This window comes from Tachyglossus aculeatus, chromosome 21 (genome assembly GCF_015852505.1).
Source record: "Tachyglossus aculeatus isolate mTacAcu1 chromosome 21, mTacAcu1.pri, whole genome shotgun sequence".
Lineage (NCBI taxonomy): Eukaryota > Metazoa > Chordata > Mammalia > Monotremata > Tachyglossidae > Tachyglossus > Tachyglossus aculeatus.
The window spans coordinates 67,337,963-67,364,822 of NC_052086.1; the positions used below are offsets into that span (position 1 = coordinate 67,337,963).

General features: G+C 42.3%; 1 protein-coding gene across 1 annotated transcript in view; it reads right to left on the reverse strand.

Annotated features, from left to right (window-relative positions):
* The window catches only part of LOC119942479 (cytochrome b-c1 complex subunit 2, mitochondrial), a 31,866-nt gene that overhangs the window by 1,218 nt on the left and 3,788 nt on the right, over nt 1–26,860 (reverse strand). Inside the window, exons 2-13 of the mRNA XM_038763314.1 lie at nt 22,522–22,605; nt 22,273–22,422; nt 21,565–21,629; nt 18,983–19,039; nt 18,597–18,721; nt 14,628–14,725; nt 12,113–12,170; nt 11,395–11,490; nt 10,215–10,414; nt 8,355–8,435; nt 6,090–6,166; nt 789–942 (exon numbers count right to left, since the gene is read on the reverse strand). Of these exons, the coding sequence (XP_038619242.1) occupies nt 789–942; nt 6,090–6,166; nt 8,355–8,435; nt 10,215–10,414; nt 11,395–11,490; nt 12,113–12,170; nt 14,628–14,725; nt 18,597–18,721; nt 18,983–19,039; nt 21,565–21,629; nt 22,273–22,422; nt 22,522–22,605 (1,245 nt within the window). The remainder of the gene's footprint in view (nt 1–788; nt 943–6,089; nt 6,167–8,354; nt 8,436–10,214; nt 10,415–11,394; nt 11,491–12,112; nt 12,171–14,627; nt 14,726–18,596; nt 18,722–18,982; nt 19,040–21,564; nt 21,630–22,272; nt 22,423–22,521; nt 22,606–26,860) is intronic.

A 26,860-nucleotide genomic window follows, 5' to 3' on the forward strand; every position in this document is an offset into this window, starting at 1 on the left:
GTCTATATGCACAATCTTTTCCACATGCCTATATTCTGCTTCATTTCAAAAATATTCAAGGCCACTAAGTCAAGAGTCTAGAATTAAAGCTGAAGTGATAATTCTGGGTAAGTGTGCAGTCAGGAGGCAGGTGTGGGGCTCCTGTCCTTCCTGGAAGCAAAAGACAGGGACTGTTGCCATGTGAGCTGGAAAGAACAGCACAATACGCAGCTATATGAATAGTACAACCCCAAGTGCACGGAGCCTAAATAAGTCAGACAGCAGGCCTAACAGGAGTTCATAATTGTCTTCTATTTCCTAAACATCAGCCAATCATGGAAATTGGAATTTGTGGGCACACCATGTAGTTGGCTGTGTACACATGTTAGAGTTCTTTTACTCCTGTGATGTGATGGCAAAAAGAGGGCAGGGGCGAATTGGTAATGGTTAATGTGCACAGTCCCACTGAAAAATTGAGTCGGGAGCCTTGAGTTTTCTTCATTTCCCAGGCCGAGCTCTGGAATGCTTGGGTAGGTGGAGTCCCAGAACGAGTTGTGGCTCCTAAAGACACAACAGACCTGGCTTCTTTTATGAACTCAAACTGGCTTTTCAGATCCGACAAAAGTAAGAGCTGCCCTATCTATAAATCCGGCCGACAAGGCTAAAACAGTTTAAGAAGAAAGTATTTACAGGAGCTGAGTTTAAAAACAAAAGGGATGCAATGCTGTTGCAACCAGGCAGAGGAAGGTGAATTGCCTGTAAATTACTGACAATCTTATATAACAATATGAACGGATGCCTCAACTTACATTTACAACGTCGGCAGTCGCCACAGCATCAATCTGTTGAAGTACAGCTGTCGGTGCTTCATATGAACCAGACGCCAGAGCCTGGGAACCAATTTCGTCCAGTAGGCCCTCTGAAGTTTCCACCAACATCAGGTATCCAGCTTTTAGCTTGTTTCTACCCAAAAAGAGGTAATAACAAATAAAAACCTCAGTAACAAAACCTCAATGGTATTTATTTTTAGTAGAGGTAAATAATATGTAGTAAGTGCTGTGTGCTAAGCACTGGGAAAGACATGGACCCTTTCCATTGAGGCGTTCACAATCTGAATATGGGGTGTGTGTGTATGTTGGGAGAGGCCCGAGACAGGTACATAGAGAGCAATGAAACATTAAAACAGCATAAAGGACAAGGATAAATTGGCAGCTCACAAAATAAGAACAAAAGGCGGTAAGTAGGGAACTGTAGCTGGAGGAACAGAATTTACTGAATACACAGCACTGTCTTAAGTGTTTGGGAGCGTATAAAGCAATAGAGTTGGTAGCAGTGATATGGATACCATGCGGATGAATAATAATAATAATGATGGCATTTATTAAGCGCTTACTATGTGCAAAGCACTGTTCAAAGCGCTGGGGAGGATACAAGGTGATCAGGTTGTCCTATGTGGGGCTCACAGTCTTAATCCCCATTTTACAGATGAGGTAACTGAGGCACAGAGAAGTTAAGTGACTTGTCCAAATAAGGGAAAACTCTTCGGTATCAGAAATGACTGGGACCCAACCTACTTTGGATAGCCAATTATTTTAGATTTAACTGAAAGATGAGGTACACCTGGATCCCATTTTGGTCTGGTTCTCTATATATCAATCACTTCTGAGCAGGAGTGGGCTCAAAATAATTCTCCTCCTACCAGAGTTCCAGTTTGTATAGGAAACTACCCCAAAGCTAAAAAAATTCCAGCTGATTTTGAATATATGCACTTACTGTAGAGTCAGTTTTGCTATGATGTATGTTTCCCTATGGGTTTTGGATATGCTCCTATAGAATCTGAGAACATTTTCCCAACAATGGATGCCTGGTTGGAGACTGTAAGCTTGTTATGGGCAAGGACTGTGTTCATTATATTGTTGTCTTGTACTCTCCCAAGCGCTTAGTACAGTGCTCTGCACACAGGAAGGGTTCAATAAATAGACTTGATAGATTCAACACAACATAGGGTCAGAAGCAATGGTCTTGAGTGCTGGACACGGTGTGAATGCTTCTGTGTGAGTTTTCATGAACATACAGTTCCTCAGGAACACAACACCTTTAGTACTGAACTGACTGTCATCTCAAAGAGCTTTGAAATCTTAGGAAGAAGAGCAATAAGTGACAGTTATTACCATTTTAAAAGTACTGTACAAAACCATGCATCTGAATGGAGAAGCAGCGTGTCTTGAGTGGAAAGAGCCCGGGCTTGGTAGTCAGAGGTCGTGAGTTCTAATCCCGCCTCCGCCATTTGTCAGTTGTGTGACTTTGGGCCAGTCACTTAACTTCTCTGTGCCTCAGTTACCTCATCTGTAAAATGGGGATTAAGACTGTGAGCCCCACGTGGGACAACCTCGGTACCTTGTATCATCCCCAGTGCTTAGAACAGTGCCTGGCACATAGTAAAGTGCTTAACCAAGTACCATCGCTATTATTATTATCTGAATTGGAACTGAGGCTAGTTTCAGATAATCAAAAATTTGGTTTATTCAATCTGTCTTTAGTTCGGGATAAGGGGCAAAGAGATACTTGGCTTTTCACTGTAGCAAGTTTGGGATAAAGAGTTATTTACAAATTACAAAGTTTTGAAATCTCTATTGCAGTTCTAACCACTTTTTCCTCTTTTCCTTTTGCAAAACAGCTTAATATTTGTCATAATTTTGGAAAGCTACTCTAGGAAGAAAACTAATTTCAAAATGACCACTTTTCACTCAGACTAATCTTACAGATAGCATTTGACTGGAACTTGGCATTAGTTAGTAGAAATCTTTTCTGTGAAATTCTAATTTCTTTCAAATAACTGTGTTTTCTTTTCTCACTAAGACGCTAGAAACATATTCCAAAAAAAAAAAGCAGGTGCAAAACACCAAAATCCATCACAAAGAAAGAGCTAAAAATGATCATAATTTTAAAGTAATATCTGAAATTTCAGTTTTGGCATCTTGCCGATTGATAAAAAATGGTGCAGTGTTAAGAAGAAATTTTCTCACGAGAAGTAGCACGGCCTAGTGGATAGAAAATGAGTCTGGGAGTCAGAAGGACTTGAGTTCTAATCCTGGCCTTGCCACTTGTCTACTGTGTGACCTTCAGCAGGCCATTTAACTTCTCTGAGCCTCAGTTACCTCATCTATAAAATGGGGATTAGGACTGTGAGCCCCATTTGAGACATGGACTATGTCCAACCTGATTAGCTTATATCTACCCCAGCTCTTAGTACAGAGCCTGGCACATAGAAAGCACTTAATTCTGAATCCCCGCTCACAAGAAAACAATGCAATTTAAAGATTCAAACCCAGATCTGTGCTATTTCCCAAACTACTAAAATGAATGCTGTTATTAAAATGGTGTTTCTTAATTAGGCTTTCAATTCCATGAGACAGCAATGTGACTGTCATAGATATTACAGTTCTTGAAGATTCTTGAGCTATAACAGAAAAGAGATGAAAGGTGACCTTCAAAAGGGAAGTGTTTTAACCCCATCAAAAAGTGAGTATATGCTAAAGATGGGGGTAACATTAACAGAAGTGACTGTTCTGAAATATCCTGGTCCAGCTATTGGCTGGATGCCGCCTTCATCACCATGAGTATTTACTGGCATGTACAAAGCTCTATACTAGGCCCTTGGAAACATATAACACTAAAAAACGACATGATCCCTGGCCTCAAAAAGCTTACAATAAAATAGGGGAGCCAGGCAAACACAGACTGGATATAAACAATGGGAACATGAGGAAAAACAGATAAAGCTAGTGAAAGCAAAAGGAAAAAAAGAAAAGAAGGAATAACCACAAACTCTTTTATAAGGACTATGGGTGGCTGATGAAACAACATGGCAAGGGAGGAGGGAGTTAGGGAATGCCTCAATCAATGGTATTTCAGTGCTTACAATGTGCAGTACATTGATCTAAGCATTTGGGACAGTACAATACAAAAGAGTTGGCAGATACTATCCCTGCCCACAGTGAGCTTACAGTCTAGAGGGGAAGACAGGTATTAATATAAATAAATAATTTATAATATATAATTTAAAGGAAGCTTCTTAGGAAAAAGGGATGGATGGGGTTTGGTGGATCTATGGTTGGGGCTAAGGGGAGAATCTAAGCAGGAAAAATGGTGTCTGCAAAAGATTGGAGATGGGAAAGTGCACATCAAGATGCAGTTAGATTAGGTTTACAGGAAAAAATAGGCTTGAAAAGGAGAAACAAAGACAACAATTAGGTGGCTGGAGCAGTGGGCCATTCGGGAAGTGACAACGGCCTGGGACAGGGTGGCCAAAGGGTGTAAAGAGGTAGCTCTTGGATATACTGTGGAGGAGACTGGTAACAGACTGGTAAGAGGAGACTGGTAGCAGCAGAAGCAGCATGGCTCAGTGGAAAGAGCCCAGGCTTTGGAGTCAGAGGTTATGGGTTCAAATTCCGGCCCCGCCAATTGTCTGCTGTGTGACTTTGGGCAAGTCACTTGACTTCTCTGTGCCTCAGTTGCCTCATCTGTAAAATGGGGATTAAGACTGTGAGCCCCTGTAGGACAACCTGATCACCTTGTAACCTCCCCAGCGCTTAGAACAGTGCTTTGCACATAGAAAGCGCTTAATAAATGCCATTATTATTATTATTATTATTATTACTGGTAAGAGTAAGCAAGATAGACCACATGTGGGAAGTGAAAGATGGAGAGGAGTCAGAGCTGCAAGCTCCTGAGACAGGGAGGCAGTTGAACATGATGGGAAAGTTAGGAAAAGTAGGACTGGGAGAGAAGATGAATTTAGTTTTTGCCATGTAGGGAGCCCTTGGAATTAAGAGAAAATTAGCTCCAGCTTGCAACGTTTTCTAATAATAATAATGATGGCATTTATTAAGCGCTTACTATGGGCAAAGCACTGTTCTAAGCACTGGGGAAGTTACAAGATGATCAGGTTGTCCCATGGGGGCTCACAGCCTTCATCCCCATTTTACAGGTGAGGTAACTGAGGCCCAGAGAAGATAAATGACTTGCCCAAAGTCACACAGCTGACAATTGGTGGAGCCAGGATTTGAACCCATGACCTGACTCCAAAGCCCATGCTCTTTTCCACTGAGCCACGCTGCTTCTCTAAGCATCTACTTAAGATGTTGTTCCTAGGAATCAGTTTCCTTATAGGAACAATGTAATAAATGGGAGATTTATTCCTGAACCATAGTCAGATATTCAGTTTTTAACCAAATTACCCAGGATGGTGTACTCAGTCAATTGTAGATAAGCAGGAGAAGTAGCATGGCGTAGTGAATACAGCAGGGGCCTGGGAATCAAGTCATGGGTTCTAATTCATGCTCTGTCACTTGTCTGCCGTGTGACTTTGGGCAAGCCACTTCACTTCTCTGTGCCTCAGTTACCTCACCTGTAAAATGGGGATCGAGACAGTAAGCCCCATGTGGGACAGGAACTGCATCCAACCCAGTGCTTAGTACAGTGCCTGGCACATAGTAACTGCTTAACAAATATCATTATTCTTATTAATACAGCTTCACAAATACTTTAATGTATTGATTCTGCATTAAAGATTCCTAGGAAGGGGTAGCTAAATTTTACTTCTTTAGAAGACATGTTGACCTTCTCTAGTGACATCTTGGAGATGACATGACATCTCCCCCTTCCTGCCCCAGGTTTCTCCAGCTCTACCTGACCCCACAGGGGCGGAGCTGAAAAGATAGAAATGCGAGTTACAGCGCTATTTGCTTGATGACAGCCCATCTGGAGAAACTCACTGAAGAATTGGGGAGAAATTTTAAGCTTCTTGTGGACAGGGACTGTGTCTACCAACTCTACTGTACTGTACTCCCCTAAGAGCTTAGTACAGTGCCCTGCATACAGGAAGTGCTCATAAATACCATAGCTTGAAGAATGGCTCTGGGATTTTGGCAGTTTCTGATCCTGGGAGCTGGGCTTATACTATTTTGAGCAAGTGGGGGTGGGGAGGCATGATGCTCACCTGCATTACAGGACTAAAATTTTTTTGAGGGAGGAAGAAAGAGAGGAGGGGAGAATGAAGTTCACACAAAGAATGCAGGAGAAACACATTTTAGTCAGCTTCCACTTACTTGGCTATTGTGACATCTCCTTCTGAGAGGTTGCCTTGAGAAATTGCCTTTACTTGGTTGTAGGCAGCCTTGATAACCTAGGACAGAAAAGTAAATTCTAATAATATTTTGCCACATCTTTCCTTTCTGGATTACAGTTACAAAAACCAAAACACTTCCATTCTCCTGAGATTCTATTTGGCAAAACACACAAAACAGGAGGTCAGTTATAAAGAAAACTTGGTTTTCCTCTTCCCTGTCCCCATCCAAAGCATTATGTTATATTAATTTCACTGTATTTTAAAGCAGTCAAATTAGACATTATGGTGTAGGGGGACCACAACACAATTATGTTGCCAATTTGTACTTCCCAAGCGCTTAGTACAGTGCTCTGCACATAGTAAGCGCTCAATAAATATGACTGATTGATTGATTGATTGATCAAGGCTACCACTTCAGAGAACTGGCTGTGCCAGGAAGTGAACGAGGAAGATGAGGGAATGGACATTTGATTTCCTTCTACGGAGAATTATCCCACCTTCATATCACTCCCAAACTTTCACTATGTCATGCCATTAACATTCTCTGTGCAAGCATGGATAACCCAGGCAATAGCCTTAGACAGGCACAAATCTGTGTAAGAGGCTACTTATTAGGCCTGCTTTTTTGGTGGTCACTACAGATGAAGACTGTAAGCTCACTGTGGGTAGAGAATGTGTCTGCGGGCAGGGAACGTCTGTGTACTCTCCCAAGCCCCCTAGTACAGAGCTTTGCACCCAGTAAGTACCCACTATATACAACTGAATGAATGAATATAAGCACTAGCAATGTTAATATCCATATTTTTTTAACACTAGTGCCAATAAATCACCACAGGGCAAGTCAAAGTGCACATCTACTATTAAACAATAAAGCTGCTTTATTCTTAGAGTCAAGTTAGTTGCTGAAAATGGCACATGACTTGACGGGTAAGGCAACCTTGTTCATAGTAATAACAGTAGTAACAATAATGATATTTATTTACTTTGTACCGAGCACTGGGCTAGGAATGAAGTCAACACAAGAGAGTCCCTGTCCCACATGGGGGCTCACATGCAAGGGAGAATAAATTACTTTATCCCCTTTTCACAGATGAGAAAACCAAGGTTCAGAGAAGTTAAGTGATCTCCCCAAGGTCATACAGCAGGCAAGTGGTGGAGATGTGCCTAAGATCCAGGTCTCCTCATTCCCAGTTTTGTGCTCTTTTCTCTACACCACTCCCATTGCCTGGAGGAGCTGATAACAGTGGAAGTGTACAAGCACCATAACCTAGTGGATAGAGCACAGGCTCGGGAGTCAGAAGGACCTGGGTTCTAATCCTGCTCCGTCGCTTGTCTGCTGTGTGACCATGGGCAAGTTACCTCACTTCTCTGGGCCTCAGTTACCTCTCCTGTAAAAGGGGGATTGAGAGTGTGAGCCCTATGTGGGACAGGGACTGTCTGACCTGATTATCTTCTATCACTTAGTACAGTGCCTGGCACACAGTAAGTACTTAACAATTACCATAAAAAGAAAAAGAAAAAAAAAGTGGTTTGTACAGCTCTTGTCCCTGGCAGGTTCCCCTGCCACAGATAGCCACAAATGAGGACAGGGGTGCAAACGCATTGCAAAATGCATGAAATGGTAACTTTCAAACAGAATTTATTTTCGGCTGATGTGAATGCAATATAGTGCCAAAGAGGTGCCAAGGTTCAATAAACCTGGCAGGCAGCTAGCTGCCGTGACAGTTGTTGTCATTTTAGCTGCCCATGGTAGCCAGTTATTTTTCTGGACTCCTGCTTGTGGAACACCCTGATGGTTCCCTGGACAGAAAGCGTCACCACTGATAACATAACCCCATCGAGCAGAACCTGGACTAGAACCCAGGTCTCCTGATTCCCAGTGCAGTGCTTTTCCCACTGGAGAAGGCGGGGCACTGAGAAGTGTAGCAGAATGCCGACAAGCATGTGGCGGCTACTTCAACATTTGCTTTAATTCAGTACGAAGAAGATTCAGGAATTCCCTAAATACACTGTCTCCAAAAGGCACACAAGTACATCTGACTGACTTACCCTGAGCTGATTTTTTTTTAATGGAGATGGATTCTTAGCCTCAAGAGGGTTTTTAAAAAACAAAATGGAATGCAAGTTTCTCCAATCAATGTATCAGTTTTATCATAAATCTAGTGCTAAGCAGTGATAATAGTACCTAAACACTTTATTTCATATTTGAACCAAAATATGAGAATAATCAGAATTTGCAACTTACTTCCCCGGCAGTTGCAGCCTGAGAGACCGTGTAAATCCCGAAGAGTCCAGAATCTGAGTAGTTAACATTAAACGCTAAAGCCTAAAAACAAAATTCAGGTATTTATGAGTTAGGCAAATCACTGTGTGGGCTATTCTACAAGTAATAAACTAGCAGGTAAAGGATTGAAGAGTGTCACTCCTAAAACCGAAGAAGAATCTCCCACGGGTGATACAATCCATAGTCCAGACAGAGGTTTAAGCTTCCTCAATATTGACGTTTCACCTCACTCCCTTTTTTTTTTTTTTTTTTTACATAAAATTCTTCAACACACCATCCTTCATTACCTAAAGTCTCACTGGAGGTTTCTCCTTAACCAACGTCCCAGTTAATAAAATCAACAGTCCCATCCTAACCTTGAACAGCTAAGGACTGATCTCTAGCGAGGGTCAAGCTTACACACATAAAATGAAGTCTCTCATCACACTATAATACAAACTACAAAAAGAGACACAATGAGTGGATACAACAAGGAAAGGAGAAAAACCCTACAGCCCCACGTGCCCATTAATTTTATATAAAAATGTTCAAATGCTTGGTACAGTGCTCTGAACATATTAAGAGCTCAATTCCTTTGATTATGGATCAGAGGGATGAAAATGGACAGAAAGTTGTAATGAGTTCTATACTTGAATCGAGCCAGCAAAAAGCCATACATCAATGATGTTTTTAATAACTGCTTTTATGAGTACGATGTGCCTAATTTTACCTTAAAAAGAGAGGTGGGGGGAGAGAGGGAGCGTGAGAGAGCAAGAAGGGAAAGAGGGAGAAAGAGGGAGAACAGAGTAAGAAGTGTGTGTGTGAGGGAGAGGGAGAGATAGAGGGAGAGGGAGAGAGAGAGAGAGAGAGAGAGAGAGAGAGAGAGAGAGAGAGAGAGAGAGAGAGTGTGTGTGTGTGTGTGTGTGTGTAATAGTCATCCTTCAAATGCATATTATCTGTCTCAGGTCACTACGGTACCATACTACACATTAGGAGAACAATATACTATGTGACTGCTTTCTCAAAAGTGGGATTTTTCTTTTTTTAAGACTTATTCATAGAGCCATGGATTCATTCACTGTCATAACATAAAAATTGGAGCCGTGTGTAACTCAGAGAAAATACTTTGTAGCCTATATCACTTCAAAATCAGGGGTTGGTGAAACATTATCTTTCATTTCTCAACATGAGAGCAGCATGGCCTAGTGAATAAAAGTGTAGGCCATGGAGTCAGAAGGACCTGTTCTAGTCCCAGCTCTGCCACTTGTCTGCAGTGTGACCTTGGGTAAGTCACCTCACTTTTCTGGGCCTGTTACCTCATCTGTAAAATGAAGATTAAGACTGTGAGCCCCACGTGGGGCATGGACTGGGTCCAACCTGATTAGCTTATATCTATCCCAGCACTTAGAACAGCGCCTGACACTTAGTAAGCTCTTAAATACCATAAAAAAAGCCATGCACTGGGGTGACAAATAATAGCAGAAATGGACTCTTGGGATGTGAGCATGAAAGGAGTTGGGTGCTGTATGGACAAAGGATCTAAGCCAAGAAGCTTATTAAAATCCAGGAAGATGGTTTGTATCCAAAATGTACCTGACAATCTAAAGAGATTAGGACAAATATGACATCCAGCTTGCATGTTTTTCTTTCATACAGGAGGGATCGAAAAACTCCATCCACCAAAGAGAGTAGAAATTAGAACTGATCTACACTGGCTTTATACAGGATTCTAGCAGAAGAGCTCCTATACATTTCGATGACAGGCTCGGGCAAAATTGGGATGCTGTTTTCATAGTGGGTCTGTTCTTTGAAGACAAGCTTGAAGAAAACTCCCCGACTCACATCAAAGGGCTGATTAGCTCCCCTGGCTATGGCCTGATGCAGCTTGCTGGTGGTACTGCTCCCCCTCTTTACATGAGGTCCTGCACCAAGGACATGCTGAAGGACGCTGAAAGCGTTGGCCTCCGCACTTCCAGTAGCAGCGCCTTCTGCTACAACGGCGGCATGGACAAGACTATCGCCATTCTGGTTTCTAATTTCAGCTGTTGGGGGAAAGAGGCAGAACGTTAACTGTTTTTACCCTTTGTCCTTAATCTCAACTTCTGTCACTAAAGCTTCAAACAAGCCAAGTACAATTTAACATCCGGAGTGACAGTACCCAAAGGCAATCAACCAGCATAATTATCTTCCCTCCCTCACCAACTCCAGGATATATTCCACAGACACTTCTGTGCCACCAAGACAGTGAGGCTGATCCTGAGAAGACATCATAAATGTCTTCCGTTCCCCTCCATCCCCACTGTCTTACCTCCTTCCCTACAGCACCTGTATATATGTATATATGTTTGTACGTATTTATTACTCTATTTATTTATTTATTTTACTTGTACATATCTATTCTATTTATTTTATTTTGTTAATATGTTTGGTTTTGTTCTCTGTCTCCCCCTTCTAGACTGTGAGCCCACTGTTGGGTAGGGACTGTCTCTATAAGTTGCCATCTTGTACTTCCCAAGCGCTTAGTAGTGCTCTGCACACAGTAAGCGCTCAATAAATATGATTGATTGATTGAATGTTGCATCAGCTTCAGCTAATTTTTCACTATTAGCCTAATTTTGGAGATGTAACTCCGCAAAATGTTGCATCTGAGGCCCAACAAAATTTGAGAAAACCTGATCTACTTAAATCTATTTTAACATGTCCAGCCAGGAACAGGCAGTCCATTTATATTTACCTTACAGAAAATGCAAATCATAGTACCCGCCATTTGACAATCACTGCATGCTTGCGCAAAACTTTATTTCTTTTGACATTACACTGCAACGAACTCAGAGAGATGCATGCTGTGAGAAGAATATTCCTTAATTCCCCAGTAGCATAGTGAAAACAGGAAGTTATTACAAGTCCACTTGATGAGAGACAAAGTGGGTCATAACATACCTATCAGCAGTGAACACTCAGGACTGCCCACCACCCATGGAAGAGATCACTTAAATGGAACTACTGACAAAATAATATTTACCTCCACGGTACTGGGTTTTAACACCAGAAGTGCCAGGCCCACCCCTGAAATTGAGGAACTGTGCTGCAACTTGCTTTAGGACAGCATGATTTACACCTGGTGAATTAGAAACATACATAAATTAGTATTAGAGTGACTGAAATGCACGGTAAAATAGCCCTCTGCCAAACTTCACATGGCAGAAGTGAACAGTCAACAGCATCCTTCCTTCGAAAGAGAATCTATTGGTTAATTGCCAATTAACCCACATCTATTGAGCTCTACTCTCCCCATTATGGCCAGGCAGGAGTTAACTATGCACTGTCAGTGGGAAGAAAGGATTTTTCCTCAGTTTCCTCCTTAATTCCTTAGTGCAACTAACGGTTAACCAGGATGCACTAGCTGCCTCCATCCATTTCTTCTCCTTTTTCCTTTTGGGGAGGAAGGGGACTCCCTAGGGCACTTCACACAGGCATAGCTTTGCCACAGATTCACTCCATTACACAATGGGGAGGTGGGAAAGTGATTTATCTCACAGGGAGCCCACTGAGAGTGGACTCTAGCTTTCTGGCAACTTGCTCCTCTCATCAATGTGGAGGGGCGGGGGGCAGAAGGGAAGGGACAGAATCGGGCTCAGTGTCCTGAAACCTAACGACTTGCTGAAAATCTCTGTTTTACTGACTTTGGGTTCAGACCGACTACGGGACCGAATCTGCAACACACAACACACAAAACTTACCAAGTCCAACCAGAGCCATTCTTGTACTTGTAAAATTGTTCTGAACGAAGTGATGAAGCTGCAAAAATTCAATACATTTATTAGGCTATTTCAGCATATACAGTTTTGAATGAATTATCAGTTCTTTTACAACACATTTTCATTGTGGATAGAGTACTTGCGATTTTTATGGAACTCTGGGGAAGCAGTGTGGCCCTAGTGGATAAAGCGCAGGACTGGAAGTCAGAAGGACCTGGGTTCTAATCCCAGCTCTGCCACTTGTCTGCTGTGTGACCTTGGGCAAGTCAATTCACTTCTCCGGGCCTGTTACCTCATCTGTAATATGGGGATTAAGATGTGAGCCCCATGTGGGACATAGACTGTATCCACACTGATTATGTTGTATCTACTCCAATCTTAGTACAGTGCCTGGTACATAGTAAGCGTACACAAAACAAAGAAAAACTAGGGATCCATGATTCAATGTTCTAGTGCTATTGGAAGAAACAGCTCTGTGGACACAATAAGCACAAGTGCTACAATCATAGCACAATCATAAGTTTTTGTAAATTTGATTGTACATAGTACAATCATAAGTTTTTGTAAATATGAGGTTCTTTAGAAATATAACTCCAACATTATAAAATAACTGATTGAATTTTAAAAAGGGTATTAGTTTCGAGTTTTCTGACAAAAAGGCTGAATAGAGAACTGAGTACTACGAGGGAATTCTCTCTCTCTCTGATGTTTCATTGCCATATGGCTTTCACTAATTCAAAGTAGAGCCCTGCAGACCTGTGAGCTTCAGCAGCCCAAAGAACACCCCAGCGTTCGCTTTCAGTTTTCCATCAATCGCAGGCAGCCTGCATTGTGTGTTTATAACTGACATGCTTTGGAGCATGTCGCCCCTCCCTGATTTTCTTTGGCATATGTGTCTTTGTAAGTGTGGTGACTGCTGGGATTAAAATTCCCTGAAATTCAAGGCGAAAACCATTTGGAAGTGAAGTCTGAATCACCTACGAGACCTGTCAGCGTTTGGCTAGGCCCAAACCTCACAACCCTGAGGTCAAATGAACCAATGCAGAACTCTCTGAAGAAACAGAACTGGAAAAGGGATTTACAACAAAAATGGGTAACAAACTTCAATTTTACTTAGTTTATTCAATAGGGGACCAAAATAAAGACACCATTTACCTCAACATTTTAACAAGAAGTAAATTCATGATTTCTTTTTAGGAAATTAACTCCTTGTTAACAGTCAGATAAAACTCAGCTTATATTTTCTCTATCTCTGCTGGAGTAGGTTTTTGAGTGTCTCTGAGTAGTTACTCTTTCTTGTGAGATTACATTTCAAATCATATTACTGACGCTGAAAACATAGAAGCAACTCTCAAATTCCAGAAATCTCTCAAATGGAAGATTTTAGCATGTAATTTAGTGAGTACCCCTCTCCATAAACAACAACAACAACAAAAATAAACAAACAACCCAAAACAGTTGGGATAAAACTTCCGAACAAAGAATACAGGGATTTTCTCATTATAATGCCCCTGTTTTGGCACCTTTTTCAATCAATCAATGGTATTAATTGAGCACTTAGTGTGGACAGAGCACTGTAGAAAGTGCTTGTGAGAGTAAAATACAAAAGGGTTAGTAGATATGTTTCCTGTCTACAAGGAGCTTACAATCAAGGGGTGACAGACATTAAAATAAATTTCAGATATGTGTACATAAATACTGTGGGGCTGAAGGTGGAGTGACTATCACATGGTTAAAGGGTACCAATGCAGGCATACGGGTGATGCAGAAGGGAAAGGGAATAGGGGAAATTAGGGCTTAGTTGGAGAAGGCTTTTTGAAGGAGATGTAATTTTGTGATAGCACTACTAAACTTGAAAGCACTCCCTCCCTTCAAGATAACATGGTTTTGCAGTGTGCACAAAGTTCATCTTGGCTCGAACACTTCCCTTCTCTTCCTCCTCAACCTTTAGGGTATTTCTGCCTGTTTTGAATAGAAATTAAAGTCCATTTCTACATTTAGCATTGGATGACAGGGCTCTGGTATATTAGCAAAAGATAACATTTTGAAAATTAAGAATTAACATATGTTTGCATAAAATAATTCAATTTTATGATTGGTCCATATTTGAATTGCTATTTGGTTGTAAAATTACAGTGTTTTTACTTGGTCAATATTCTGGATTTTGGGAACACATTAATGCATTTTGTGCTGCTTACTATGGGAAACTATACTTTTGCTTAACACTCTTTTCACGTAATGCTATTTTCATGGAACTAACTCTGAGCACTAACCAGGATGTCTTTGCATTCACTACATAAAACACAAGTGAGCTAATTTGCTGCTGAGTCACTTTTAGGACAAATTATTTTAAAGTACAAATGTATGCAGAATTTTCATTTGGGAAATGGGAATTTGTTAAAGTCTGTTTTTAATTGTGAAAATGTACAAGAAATTGAAGTGGCAGTTGAATATTCCAAATAATCCCCATACTATGAAATTTGGGCTATTTTCATACCTGGTCTGATGTAACTTTTCCAATTCTATAATCAGGGCAAAATAAGGAATTAGCAAGAGCATTCCGATATGCTGCAGCATGCAAATTTTCAATTACACCTGCAAGAGAAGCAGAAGCATTAAGAGAAACTTTTAAGAATAGCACTTCTATTTTTTCTGTAACAATGGGATTAATGGCCTATTTAATCTTTTTCTGGGGACAAATCTTTGAGTTATAAAGATGGCAATGAGTCAAGAGAAGAAATTGTTTTAAGGGTGGGGGGCACGGATCTAAATTACAGAAAGGCTCTAAATTATAACCAGATCATTGCTGGCAATTCTAAAATTCAACTTAGTGGCTGGACTAAAGAAAACAGATGCTAATACACATCTGCTTCAGGTGAATCAATCAACACTTGAGCATTTACTGTGTACAGAGCATTATGCCAAGAGCTTGGACAGTACAATACAACAGAGGTGGTAAATACTTTCCCTGCCCACAGAGAAGCAGTGTGGCTTAGTGGAAAGAGCCCAGGCTTGGGAGTCAGAGGTCACGGGTTCTAATCTGGGCTCCGCCACAAGTCAGCTGTGTGACTTTGGGCAGGTCACTTAACTTCTCTGCGCCTCAGTTACCTCATCTGTAAAATGGGGATTAAGACTGTGAGCCCCACGTGGGGCAACCTAATTACCTTTTATCTACCCCAGCGCTTACACCAGTGCTTGGCACATAGTAAGTGCTTAACATATACCATTATTATTAAAGAAGCAGCATGGCTCAGTGGAAAGAGCCCAGGCTTTGGAGTCAGAGGTCATGGGTTCAAATCCCGGCTCTGCCAATTGTCAGCTGTGTGACTTTGGGCAAGTCACTTAACTTCTCTGGGCCCCAGTCACCTCATCTGTAAAATGGAGATGTAGACTGTGAGCCCCCCGTGGGACAACCTGATCACCTTGTTACCTCCCCAGCGCTTAGAACGGTGCTTTGCACATAGTAAGTGCTTAATAAATGCTATTATTATTATTATGGTTTAGAGGATGAGCTGGTCATTAAAATAAATTACGGATATGTGTATTAAGTGCTGTGAGGCAAATATCGTTCTTAAAGTGTACAGATCCAAATGCACAGGTGTTGCAGATGGGACAGTGAGTAGGGGAAATGAGGGATTAGTATCAGAAGGCTTCTTGGAAGAGATGTGATTTTTGTAGGGCTTCGAAAGTGACTTGTCAGATGTGAAGGGGGAGGGAGCTCAAGGCCAGAAGGAGAGTGTGGGCAAGGGACTGTGGGTAAGACAAAAGTGCTAGTGGTATAATAATAATGATGGTATTTGTTAAGTGCTTACTATGTGCCAAGCACTGCTGGCATTAGGGGAGCTAAGTGTCGGTTGTAGTAGGAAATCAACGAGGTAAAGTAGGAGGGGGAGAAGCTGACTGAGGTCTTAAAGCCGATGGTAAGGAGTTTGCTTGATGAAGACGTGGATGGGCAAACACTGGAAGATCTTGAGGAATGGAGAGACCTGGACTGAATGTTTTTTAGAAAAATGATCCACGTAGCAGAGTGAAGTATGGACCGGAATGGGGAGAGACAGGAGGCAAGAAGGTCAGAAAGGAGGCTGGTGCAGTAGTCAAGGTAGGATATGTTTAGTGCTTGGATTAGCACGGTAAGGGTTTGTATGCTCCCTTCATTCAACCCCCTGCCAGCCCACAGCACTTATGTACGTAACTGTAAGCTCTAGACTGTAAGCTCATTGTGGGCACAGGGAATCCGTCTGCTATACTGTACTCTCCCCAGCACTTAATACAGGTCTCTGCACTCAGTAAGTGCTCAATAAACATAAGCGACTGACAGACTGACCATGAGAGTGGATTTTACCGATGTTGTGGAGTCTTGTGGCATAGGCTGTGTGCCCCCTCAAATTGCTACGGCTTCAGTACCTTTTAACAAACTGTCGGGATGGAGAAGCTGCAGGTGAATGGGTAATCACTCCAACTTTTTCCTCTCCTCTCAACTTGAAATGTGATGGCACGTTCTACAACATGACTTATTATTGTGTTTACCACATACTGCTTAGACTCCAGTATAGGCTAGATCCAGCATGTATATGTTCAGTTCCAAGCCACTGGAGTTGGCACAAAACTGAGCTTGGTTCAAATGTCCCCTTTAAGGGTCTTGGTTCTTTCCTCCCTTCAAGGCCCTACTGAGAGCTCACCTCCTCCAGGAGGCCTTCGCAGATTGAGCCCCTTCCTTCCTCTCCCCCTCGTCCCCCTCTCCATCCCCCATCTTACCTCCTTCCCTTCCTCATAGCACCTGTATATATGTATATATGTTTGCACATATTTATTACTCTATTTATTTATTTATTTTACTTGTACATATCTATTCTATTTATTTTACTTTGTTAGTATGTTTGGTTTTGTTCTCTGTCTCCCCCTTCTAGACTGTGAGCCCACTGTTGGGTAGGGACTGTCTCTATATGTTGCCAACTTGTACTTCCCAAGCGCTTAGTACAGTGCTCTGCACGCAGTAAGCGCTCAATAAATACGATTGATTGATTGATTTCTGGTGGGCTTTGTACTGGCTAGCGGGAGAACTGTGATGCAGTGGTTTGGGCACTGCCACGCACATGGGTAATTCTAATTATGGGTCCGATTGTCTCTTAGGCCACTAGGGATAAAGAGGCCGGCAGCCGTAAGGGCAACAGGAGAATAAAGGAGAATAAAGAGAAAGGAGGGCTCCAGAGGGACCTGAACCTTAATTTGGTCCTCACCCACTTCCACAGCTCTTCTTTTTACTTTTTCTTATTGCCTAGAAATGATTCCTTACTTCAACTAACCATCTCTATCCATATAAAGTCAAGAAGGAAGAGGGGGCTGAGATCTGCACTCCTTAGTTACTTCACTGTGTCTCTGAGCTTTACCTTTCTGTAAAGCCTCAAGGTTTAAAGTTATTCAAATGCACGAATTGCACTGACCAAATTAGCGGACTCTGGCTTTTATTTTCCCTTTGACTTAAGAGTGTAGAACTGAATCTCATATTAATGGCTTTCACTAATTATTTGCTCTGATCACTACTCTTCTGTTGCAGAGCCTGGATTTCAGACTCACAGCACTTTAATGACAGGAGGCAATGGGGTTCTACCCACCGACAGACTGACTTTGTGGAAAAAGCACAGGGAAGGCATTCACGAGACGTGGATTTTAATCTCAGCTCTGCCAGCTACCTGTTGTGGGCAAGTCAGCACTTACCTTCTCTGTGCCTCAGTTTCTCTATTTGTAAGATGGTGATTTAGTACCTGCTCTCCTCCTGCCTCCCACTTTAGGCTGTGAGTCTCATATGGGACAGGGACTGTGTCCAACCTGATTTTCTTGTATCTACCTCAGCTCTTAGTCAGTGCTTAAAACAAAATTCTTATTTTTCTTCATTTAATATTGTGTAGTTCTGCTGCTCATTCTCATGCTCCCTTTCCCCCAACCAAATAAAAGCATAAAAGAGAAACTTATGAGAAAAGGGGTTTTTCCATCTGTGGCAGGTTGAGCCGTAACAATTCAAGGTGGGACACTTGACTTTGCCCAAAGATTTGATGAATACTACCACTCTCCCCAAATTCCCTGCTTCTCACCTGGTGCCCAACCACCACCTCTAAAGTGGGGCACAGTGCCAGAGATTCCCACCTCCTTCTCAGCAGCTTCAAGGAGCAAATGGACAGATTTTTTATAAAATGCTAGAGATGTCTAGTTTTAGTACAGGACACAGAGCTTTCCATCTCTCCCACCCCTTGCTTCCAGAAATGTTAAAACAGTACCAGTTGGGTGCTTCTTCAACACTGTACCTGCCTCTAGTACAATATAAACAGATGAGGCTGACGCTTTGGCAACTTGGATGCTGCCACTGAGATAAACAGCATCATCATCTGGGGAATTCACTGAGCTCAAACGGTGAAATGCATTTTCAAGGATGTTCTAACCAAATTGTGCCATAATTTGGTAACAGTCTTACCGGTTTGCGGGTTCTGAAAAGCCACTGCTTTATCAATCTTAAGCTGTTGTTGAAGATCAGCTACTTCCCAACGTCTGAACTCTGGTGCTGTGGTGACGTTAAGGAGGTACTCCATTACAGTATCCCTGCCAGAGATAAACACAATTGTAGTTTTAAGGGATTTAGGAGACCATATTTACAAACCTAAAATTTCAAGTTTCAAAACAGAGCTCAATATGCTAAAAACCACTACGTTTTGAGTCTAAACTTGAGTCATATGGAAAACTCAGTATTAACAAAAGCAAAAATGCACATAAAGCTGATGTCACTCCTACTGTGCAAAGGTGAATTTTTAATACTCGATCAGTGTTTCTTCAAATGGACAAAATTCAAAAATGTCTACTTACACATCATCACGGAGGCATTCTACAGTGTAAGCCATGTTTTCCCTTGTGGTAGTCACACTAAATGAGAAGCACATTAACGTTAATAATACGCAGATCACGACTAAAATGCCGTAAGTTTGAGTTGGAATCATAATTTTGAAAACACAATTACCCCACCGTATGTACTGTATGAAATAGACAACATTCCTAAACTTGATTTTCAATAACTGAGAATCTCCGAGCTTCCACCAATTGTCAGCTGTGTGACTTTGGGCAAGTCACTTCACTTCTCTGGGCCTCAGATACCTCATCTGTAAAATGGGGATTAAGACTGTGAGCCCCCTGTGGGACAACCTGATCACCTTATAACCTCCCCAGCACTTAGAACAGTGTGCTGCACATAGTAAGTGCTTAATAAATGCCATTATTATAAAAAACACTGATTATCATTATTATTAATAATAATGGTATTTGTTAAGCGCTTACTATGTGCCAGGCGCTGTACTAAGCACTGGGGTAGATTCAAGATCATATAAACTCATCATCCATGCCTCAAAATTATGAACTTATGTATACTTATACTTACTTGTATACTTCTAAATATTTGTACTTATTTATACTCAGGACCTCCAGGGGTTGCCCAGCCATCCACCTCTGCATCAAAGAGAAACTCCTTAGCTTTGTCCCCTCCTACCTTGCCTCCATGACTTTCTACTACAACCAACCAACACACTTCATTCCTCTAATGCTGACCTACTCACTGTCCCTCGATCTTGTCTATCTCAACGCTGACCTCTCGCCTACAGCCGGCCTCTGGCCTGGAACGCTTTCCCCCTTCATATCTGACAGACAATCATTCTCCCTACTTTCAAAGCCCTACTTTCAAGCGCTTAGTACAGTGCTCTGCACATAGTAAGCGCTCAATAAATACGATTGATGATGGATGAAAGCACATCTCCTCCAAGAGGCCTTCCCCACCTAGGCCCTCACTTCCTCCTCTTCCACTCCCTTCTGTGTTGTCCTTGCGCTTGGATTTGTACCCTCTATTCACCTCTCCCTCAGCCCCAGAGCACTTATGCAATTTATTTATTTCAACGCCTGTCTCTCCTTCTGGACTGTAAGCTCGTTGTGGGCAGGGAATATGTCTACTAATTGTTATACTGTACTCTCCCAAGTGCTTAGTACAGTGCTCTGCACACAGTAAGTGCTCAATAAATAAGATCGACTGATTTACTTAATGCACTTTAGTGTAAGGAGCATGTCATTTCTATGTTTTATCCTTCCCAAATGTTCAGCAGAGTGTACTGCACCAAGCGGAAGCTAAATCAATCGCATTTATTGAGCGATTACTACGTGCAGGGCACCGTTCTAAGCGCTTGGGAGAGTACAAGAGAAAAGAAGGGGCAGACACGTAAATATATATAAATGCTACTTCAAAACTTTATTTAAAATCCATTTACTTCAGGAGGCAGTCCCCACTACAGTCCCAGTCGTACCACCTCATTAGTCACCTCAGCACCCTGGTATTCATCTATTAATTTGTTGCTGATAGATGCATGTTTGGCCATTATTAGGTGTATTCTCAATTATTTCCTTATTTTCCACTTTCTTTCACTTCTCTCTCCTATAAGATTAAAAGCTGAAGGTTGGGAAGCGCACCTTTTAGTTGTTTTGTTTACTCCCCAAACTAGTACTACTATCCTTAGCCATAGCTGGTGGTCCATAAGCACTATTCATACCCCAAGCAGCATCTTTTTTTCCCCCCGTGGTACCTGTTAAGCATTTACCATGTGTCAGGCACAGTACTAAGTGCTGGGGTATAAAATAATCTCACAGTCACAGGGGCTCACAGTCTAAGTAGTGGGTAGAACAGATATTAAGACCCCACTTTACAGATGAGGTAACAGGCATAGAGAAGTTAAATGATTTGCCCGAATTCACACAACAGACAAGAAGAGCTGGGATTAGAACCCAAGTCCGCTGACTTCCAGGCCGGTGCTCTTCTTGGTGAAACTGGTAAATTGGCTTGTTCTTCGTCTGCTTCTCTCTTTATGGTATTTGTTAATCACTTACTATGTGCCAGACACTGTACTAAGCGGTGGAGTGGATACATGCTAAGCTGGTTGGACAAAGCCCATGTCCCACATGGGGCTCACAGTCTTAATCCCCATTTTGCAGATGAAGTAACGCAGGCACAGATTATTTATGTGATTTTCCCAAGGTCACACAGCAGACAAGGGGCAGAGCTGGAGGGTGGAACCTAGGTTTTTCTGACTCTCAGGCCTGTGCTCTGTTCAGTAAAGTTCAGAGTTGTTGCATCAGCTACCAATCAGTCAACGGCATTTATTGAGTGCTGACTGTGTGAAGAGCACTGTGCTAAGTGCTTGGGAAAGTACAGTGTAACAGAGTTGGTAGATGTGATCCCTGCCCACAAGAAGTTTACAGTCATCTACCAATCTAACTATAATGGGAATATAGATGGGATTTCATAAAAATACATAACCCTTTTATTACCATTTTGCTGCATCTTTTCTACACACATTGCATTTCTGGGCTTCTTACTCCCTTGTTTCCATTCAATTACTTATTAAATAATAACAAACCTTAATTTTCCTCCAACTGCCTCAATGCCCCGAGTTATCTTGAAAGAAGACGCTCCCTTAGTCGTCTTAGGGAGAGGAAAAGAAGATCACATGTTAATAGTTTTTAACCATCAAATCTAGCAAATACAGTTGAAATAATGACAGTGTGATTGTGCCACTTCTAAAATCTGAATGGAATAGCCAATTTGTCACCATATACGGGCTAAAATGAAACTTTTCATCTGAGGCCCAATGGATTGGTTCTGAAATCTGAATTAAGAGCCATGAAATGACATAAAATGTAAAAATTTGAATTAGAAATGTATCTTCAGAAGCTTCTGGATCAAATGGTTCAAATACAATGACAAAGTTAATTGAGAAGTCAGTCTTATAGGAAAAAAAACTGTTCTGGGATGGTGGGAGGGGGAGAGAGTGAAGGAAAAAAAAAAGACACTCCCATGGGACGCAGTCTCTACTAAACTTGCTGACACTTAACAATAGCAGTCATTTTGCTAACCATCTGTAACATGAACACCTGCCCTGTAAATCTACTCTGACTGGAGTTCAAATGGCTGTTACATGATGCTATTAACCATGAGATACACTGCATCTACAGAATTTTAATTTAGTTACGGTGAATATTATTTTTTTCTCTTGGAAAAGGATCCAACAACAAGGAAACACCAGCTTTCTCAAATGAACGAAGAAGAAAGGAGGAGAGAGCCATACCAAGTTGGATGCCAGACGGAGCAGGTGGGAAGTCCCCAAATTGCTGGAATCTTCATATCGGCTCCCAGCTTTAATGAACACCCCAATTCTCGAGGCTGGAGCATAGTTTTCCAAGGAGGCGATTACCAGACCATTCGGTAATTTTGTGAACTGTTATTTAAAACAAATGGAAAGGCGGTGAACGTTTTCAGGGACCTTATCAAGGAGCGGAAAATACACGACATTGAGAAATATCCAGAGAAAACCAACCTCCAGCTCCTGAGGGTGCAGTTGTACTCCGGCTGGTGCGGCAGGGGCCTTAACTTTGGGAGCTGCTTTGAGGGAGTAAAACCTCTGGAACACAAAAAAAGTACATCCTGTTACTCTGGGATGGTCTAGCAGCTCCACTCGTATTATTTATGGCTGTCTTTCCTATTTGAAGTCGACTCGATGACACCTTGATTTTACACAGAGGTGCCACGGGTCGCTGAAAAGGCCAACGTTAGACAGAACAACAGTCCCAAAGACAGAGAGCAGTATGGTCTAGTGGAAAGAGCCCGGGCCTGGGGGGTTAGAAGGACCTGGGTTCGAATTGCAGAGCCAGAAAAGGACAACCAAAATCATAAGACTGAGAATGCTAGAACTCTTAATAATAATAATACTGACATTTATTAAGCGCTTACTAGGTGCAAAACACTGTTCTAAGCGCTGGGGAGGTTACAAGGTGATCAGGTTGTCCCACAGGGGGGCTCACAGTCTTCATCCCCATTTTACAGATGAGGGAACTGAGGCCCAGAGAAGTGAAGTGACTTGCTCAAAGTCACACAGCTGACAACTGGCAGGGCCGGGATTTGAACCCATGACCTCTGACTCCAAAGCCCGTGCTCCTTCCACTGAGCCACGCTGCTTCTCTAATATAACTGCTTCTCTTCAGTTAGGAAAAACAATGCATGAATGGGGTTGGGACTGAAATTCTCAGTTTCACGAGATGTGAACATGACGAACACAGAACGGCTGTTTGTCAGATTCCTGAATACCAAAAACTACATGGCACAGCTTGAAAAGAAAGGAGGTATTTCATATAGAATTCAGTACCCCTCCGAAGTCACGCAGTCAAAAAATAGGAATAGGTTCAAGAAGAGTTTAGATACATTATTAAGCTATGAGGTCCAAAATCAATCAATCAATCAATCATATTTATTGAGCGCTTACTGTGTGCAGAGCACTGTACTAAGCACTTGGGAAGTACAAGTTGGCAACATATCACCATCATCAATCGTATTTATTGAGCGCTTACTGTGTGCAGAGCACTGTACTAAGCGCTTGGGAAGTACAAGTTGGCAACATATAGAGACGGTCCCTACCCAACAGTGGGCTCACAGTCTAAAAGGGGGAGACAGAGAACAAAACATATTAACAAAATAAAATAGAATAGATATGTACAAATAAAATAGAGTAATAAATACGTACAACCATATATACATATATACAGGTGCTGTGGGGAAGGGAAGGAGGTAATGTGGGGGGGATGGAGAGGGGGAGGAGGGGGAGAGGAAGGGGGGGGGTAATAAATGAATTATTACCCAGATTTTTATATCACACATTTATTCCCAAAGCACCTGCACATTACTTAGCTCATTTTTACCCTCACTATATCCTTGTGAAGTATGGAAAGGTAGGTATTCTTCACCCCATTTTGCAGAAGAGGAAAGTGAAGTACAGAGAGGTTAAATTACTTGTCCAAGGTCACACACCAGGCAAGTGACAAAGCTGGAGACAGAATCGGGGTCCCTCCTCCTCTCAGATCCATTTCACCGGGCTGTGTTTCCTTGAGCCGGGGGGTGCTAGATGTAAGACGCTCCAGTGTTGGAAGAAACGCTATGCGTATATGAACACAGTGACAGACTTGGTGAGGGTCAATGCTGGTTTTCCTTAATTATTCTGCAAGAATTCAGCTCCTGCATTGTAAGAGACTCAGTGCTACCCAGTGTCAGTTTGTAGGAGGGCCCACATGCCTTAATTACAGGGGGCTTTCAGTGTGCTCTTTTGTGGATGACATTACACATTGACAGAATAAAGGGATATCCTGGGGACCCACCAAGCTCTAGGCCACTATAACAAAGACTTTCCAACCTTAAGTACTATCTCTTTCCGAGCTTAAGTACTACCTTTTAGACTGTGAGCCCACTGTTGGGTAGGGACTGTCTCTATATGTTGCCAACTTGTACTTCCCAAGTGCTTAGTACAGTGCTCTGCACACAGTAAGCGCTCAATAAATACGATTGATGATCGATCTCAGATTCTTCTTATCCGCAATTTACTTTAGTATCTATCAACCCTCCTAGATTGTAAGCTCCTTAGAGGGCAGAGATCATGTCTATTCATTGGTGAAACTCTACCCAAATGCTCAGTACAGTTCTCCACAATCAGCAAGTGCTCAATAAATACTACTGATTGATGGCTCTTCCCTGACTATGCCTGTTTCCCCTAACTGCCTCTCCCTTCTGCATCACCTCTGCACTTGCATTGTACCCTTTAAGCACTTGATATCGATCCCACCCTCAGCCCCAGAACACTTATGTATGTATCTATAATTCAATTTAATGTCTGTCCTTCCCTCTAGGACTGCAAATCCTTGTGGGCCGGGAACACGTCTATCAACTCTCTTGTTCTCTCCCAAGCACTTAATAAATACTACTGATTGACTCTTTTCATTAAGTCACCAGCTTGGCTCAGGACACCAAAGCTGCCCTCAAACTGCCAATCGCCCCAAACCATCCTCATTTTCCTGACATCTGGACCTTCCTACAAGACGGTTACTTTTCTCTCTGCTAAATTTGGATTGTGCTTCTGCTGGATGAAAAGGGCATAAGTTTTCCCGCTGGGAATAGCACTGTATGGCCAATACATGGTAATCATAATGTTCGCCCCAGGTTACAGTGCCAGTGCAGGGGGGAAAAGGAAGAAGTGCCCCAGTGGGGTCAAGCTTCCCAGCTGGGGTAAGCTTATTGTGGGCAGGGAATGTGACTTTATTGCTATATTGTACTCTCCCAAGTGCTTAGGACAGTGCTCTGCACACAGTAAGTGCGCGATAAATAGGAATAATTGACTGAGCCTAGACATGCTTTAATTGTATTTTTAAGCCTGTACTACATTCATTCAATCATATTTACTGAGTGCTTACTGTGTGCAGAGCACTGTACTAAGTGATTGGTAAATACAAATCACGTGCCAAATACCATACTACGCACTGGGATACTTACAAGATAATCAATCAATCGTATTTATTGAGCGCTTACTATGTGCAGAGCACTGGACTAAGCGCTTGGGAAGTCCAAATTGGCAACATATAGAGACAGTCCCTACCCAACAGTGGGCTCACAGTCTAAAAGGGGGAGACAGAGAACAAAACCAAACATACTGACAAAATAAAATAAATAGGATAGGTATGTACAAGTAAAATAAATAGAGTAATAAATATGTACAACCATATATACATATATACAGGTGCTGTGGGGAAGGGAAGGAGGTAAGATGGGGGGGATGGAGAGGCGGACGATGGGGAGATCAGGTCCCACAAGGGGCTTACAGCCTAAGGAGGAAGGAGAACAAGTATTGGCTCCCCATTTTACAAATGAAGCAACAGAGACACAGAAAAATTTAGTGATTTACCCAAGGTCACACAGCTGGAGCACGGCGGGGCCAGGATTAGAACCCAGGTCCTCTGACTCCCAAGCCCTTGCTCTTTCCACTAGGTCATGCTGCTTTCATGGAAGATGCCTGTCCCTGCCACCCAGGGGCAAAATAATGATAATTGCGGTATTTGTTGGGCACTTACTATGTACCAGGCACTGTACTGAGCACTGGGATAGGTACAAAATAATCAGTTCACGCATAATTCCTGTCCCATATAGGGCTCAATAAGTGAGAAAGAGAACAGGTATTTAGTCCCCGCTTCACAGGTTGGAAAACTGAGGCACAGAGAAGTCAAGTTAAGAGATCAGGGTCTGGGTGACTGGATCTCCCTCTGTAAATCCTCTCAGAGCTTGGCTACTCCCCACATCACCAGGGTGCTCAATCAGTGTGGCTGAGAAGTCCGAGCGATAACGGTGACAATAACAGTAGTGACATTCGCTAAGCGCTTACTATGTGCCAAGCACTGCGGCAGCTACGAGATAATCAGGTCGGACGCAGTCCCCCTCCACCATCATCACCAATCGTATTTATTGAGCGCTTACTATGTGCAGAGCACTGTACTAAGCGCTTGGGAAGTACAAGTTGGCAACATATAGAGACGGTCCCTACCCAACAGTGGGCTCACAGTCTAGAAGGGGGGAGACAGAGAACAAAACCAAACATACTAACAAAATAAAATAAATAGGATAGATATGTACAAGTAAAATAAATAGAGTAATAAATATGTACAAACATATATACATATATACAGGTATATACGAGGCCCAGGTTGTGAGCCCCTCCAACATGGGGCTCACAGTCTAGGAAGGAGGGCGAAACAGATACTGAATCCCCATTTTACAGATGAGGAAGGTGGAGCACTGAACCCCGATTCTGTCTCCAGCCTTGTCACTTGCCTGATGTGTGACCTTGG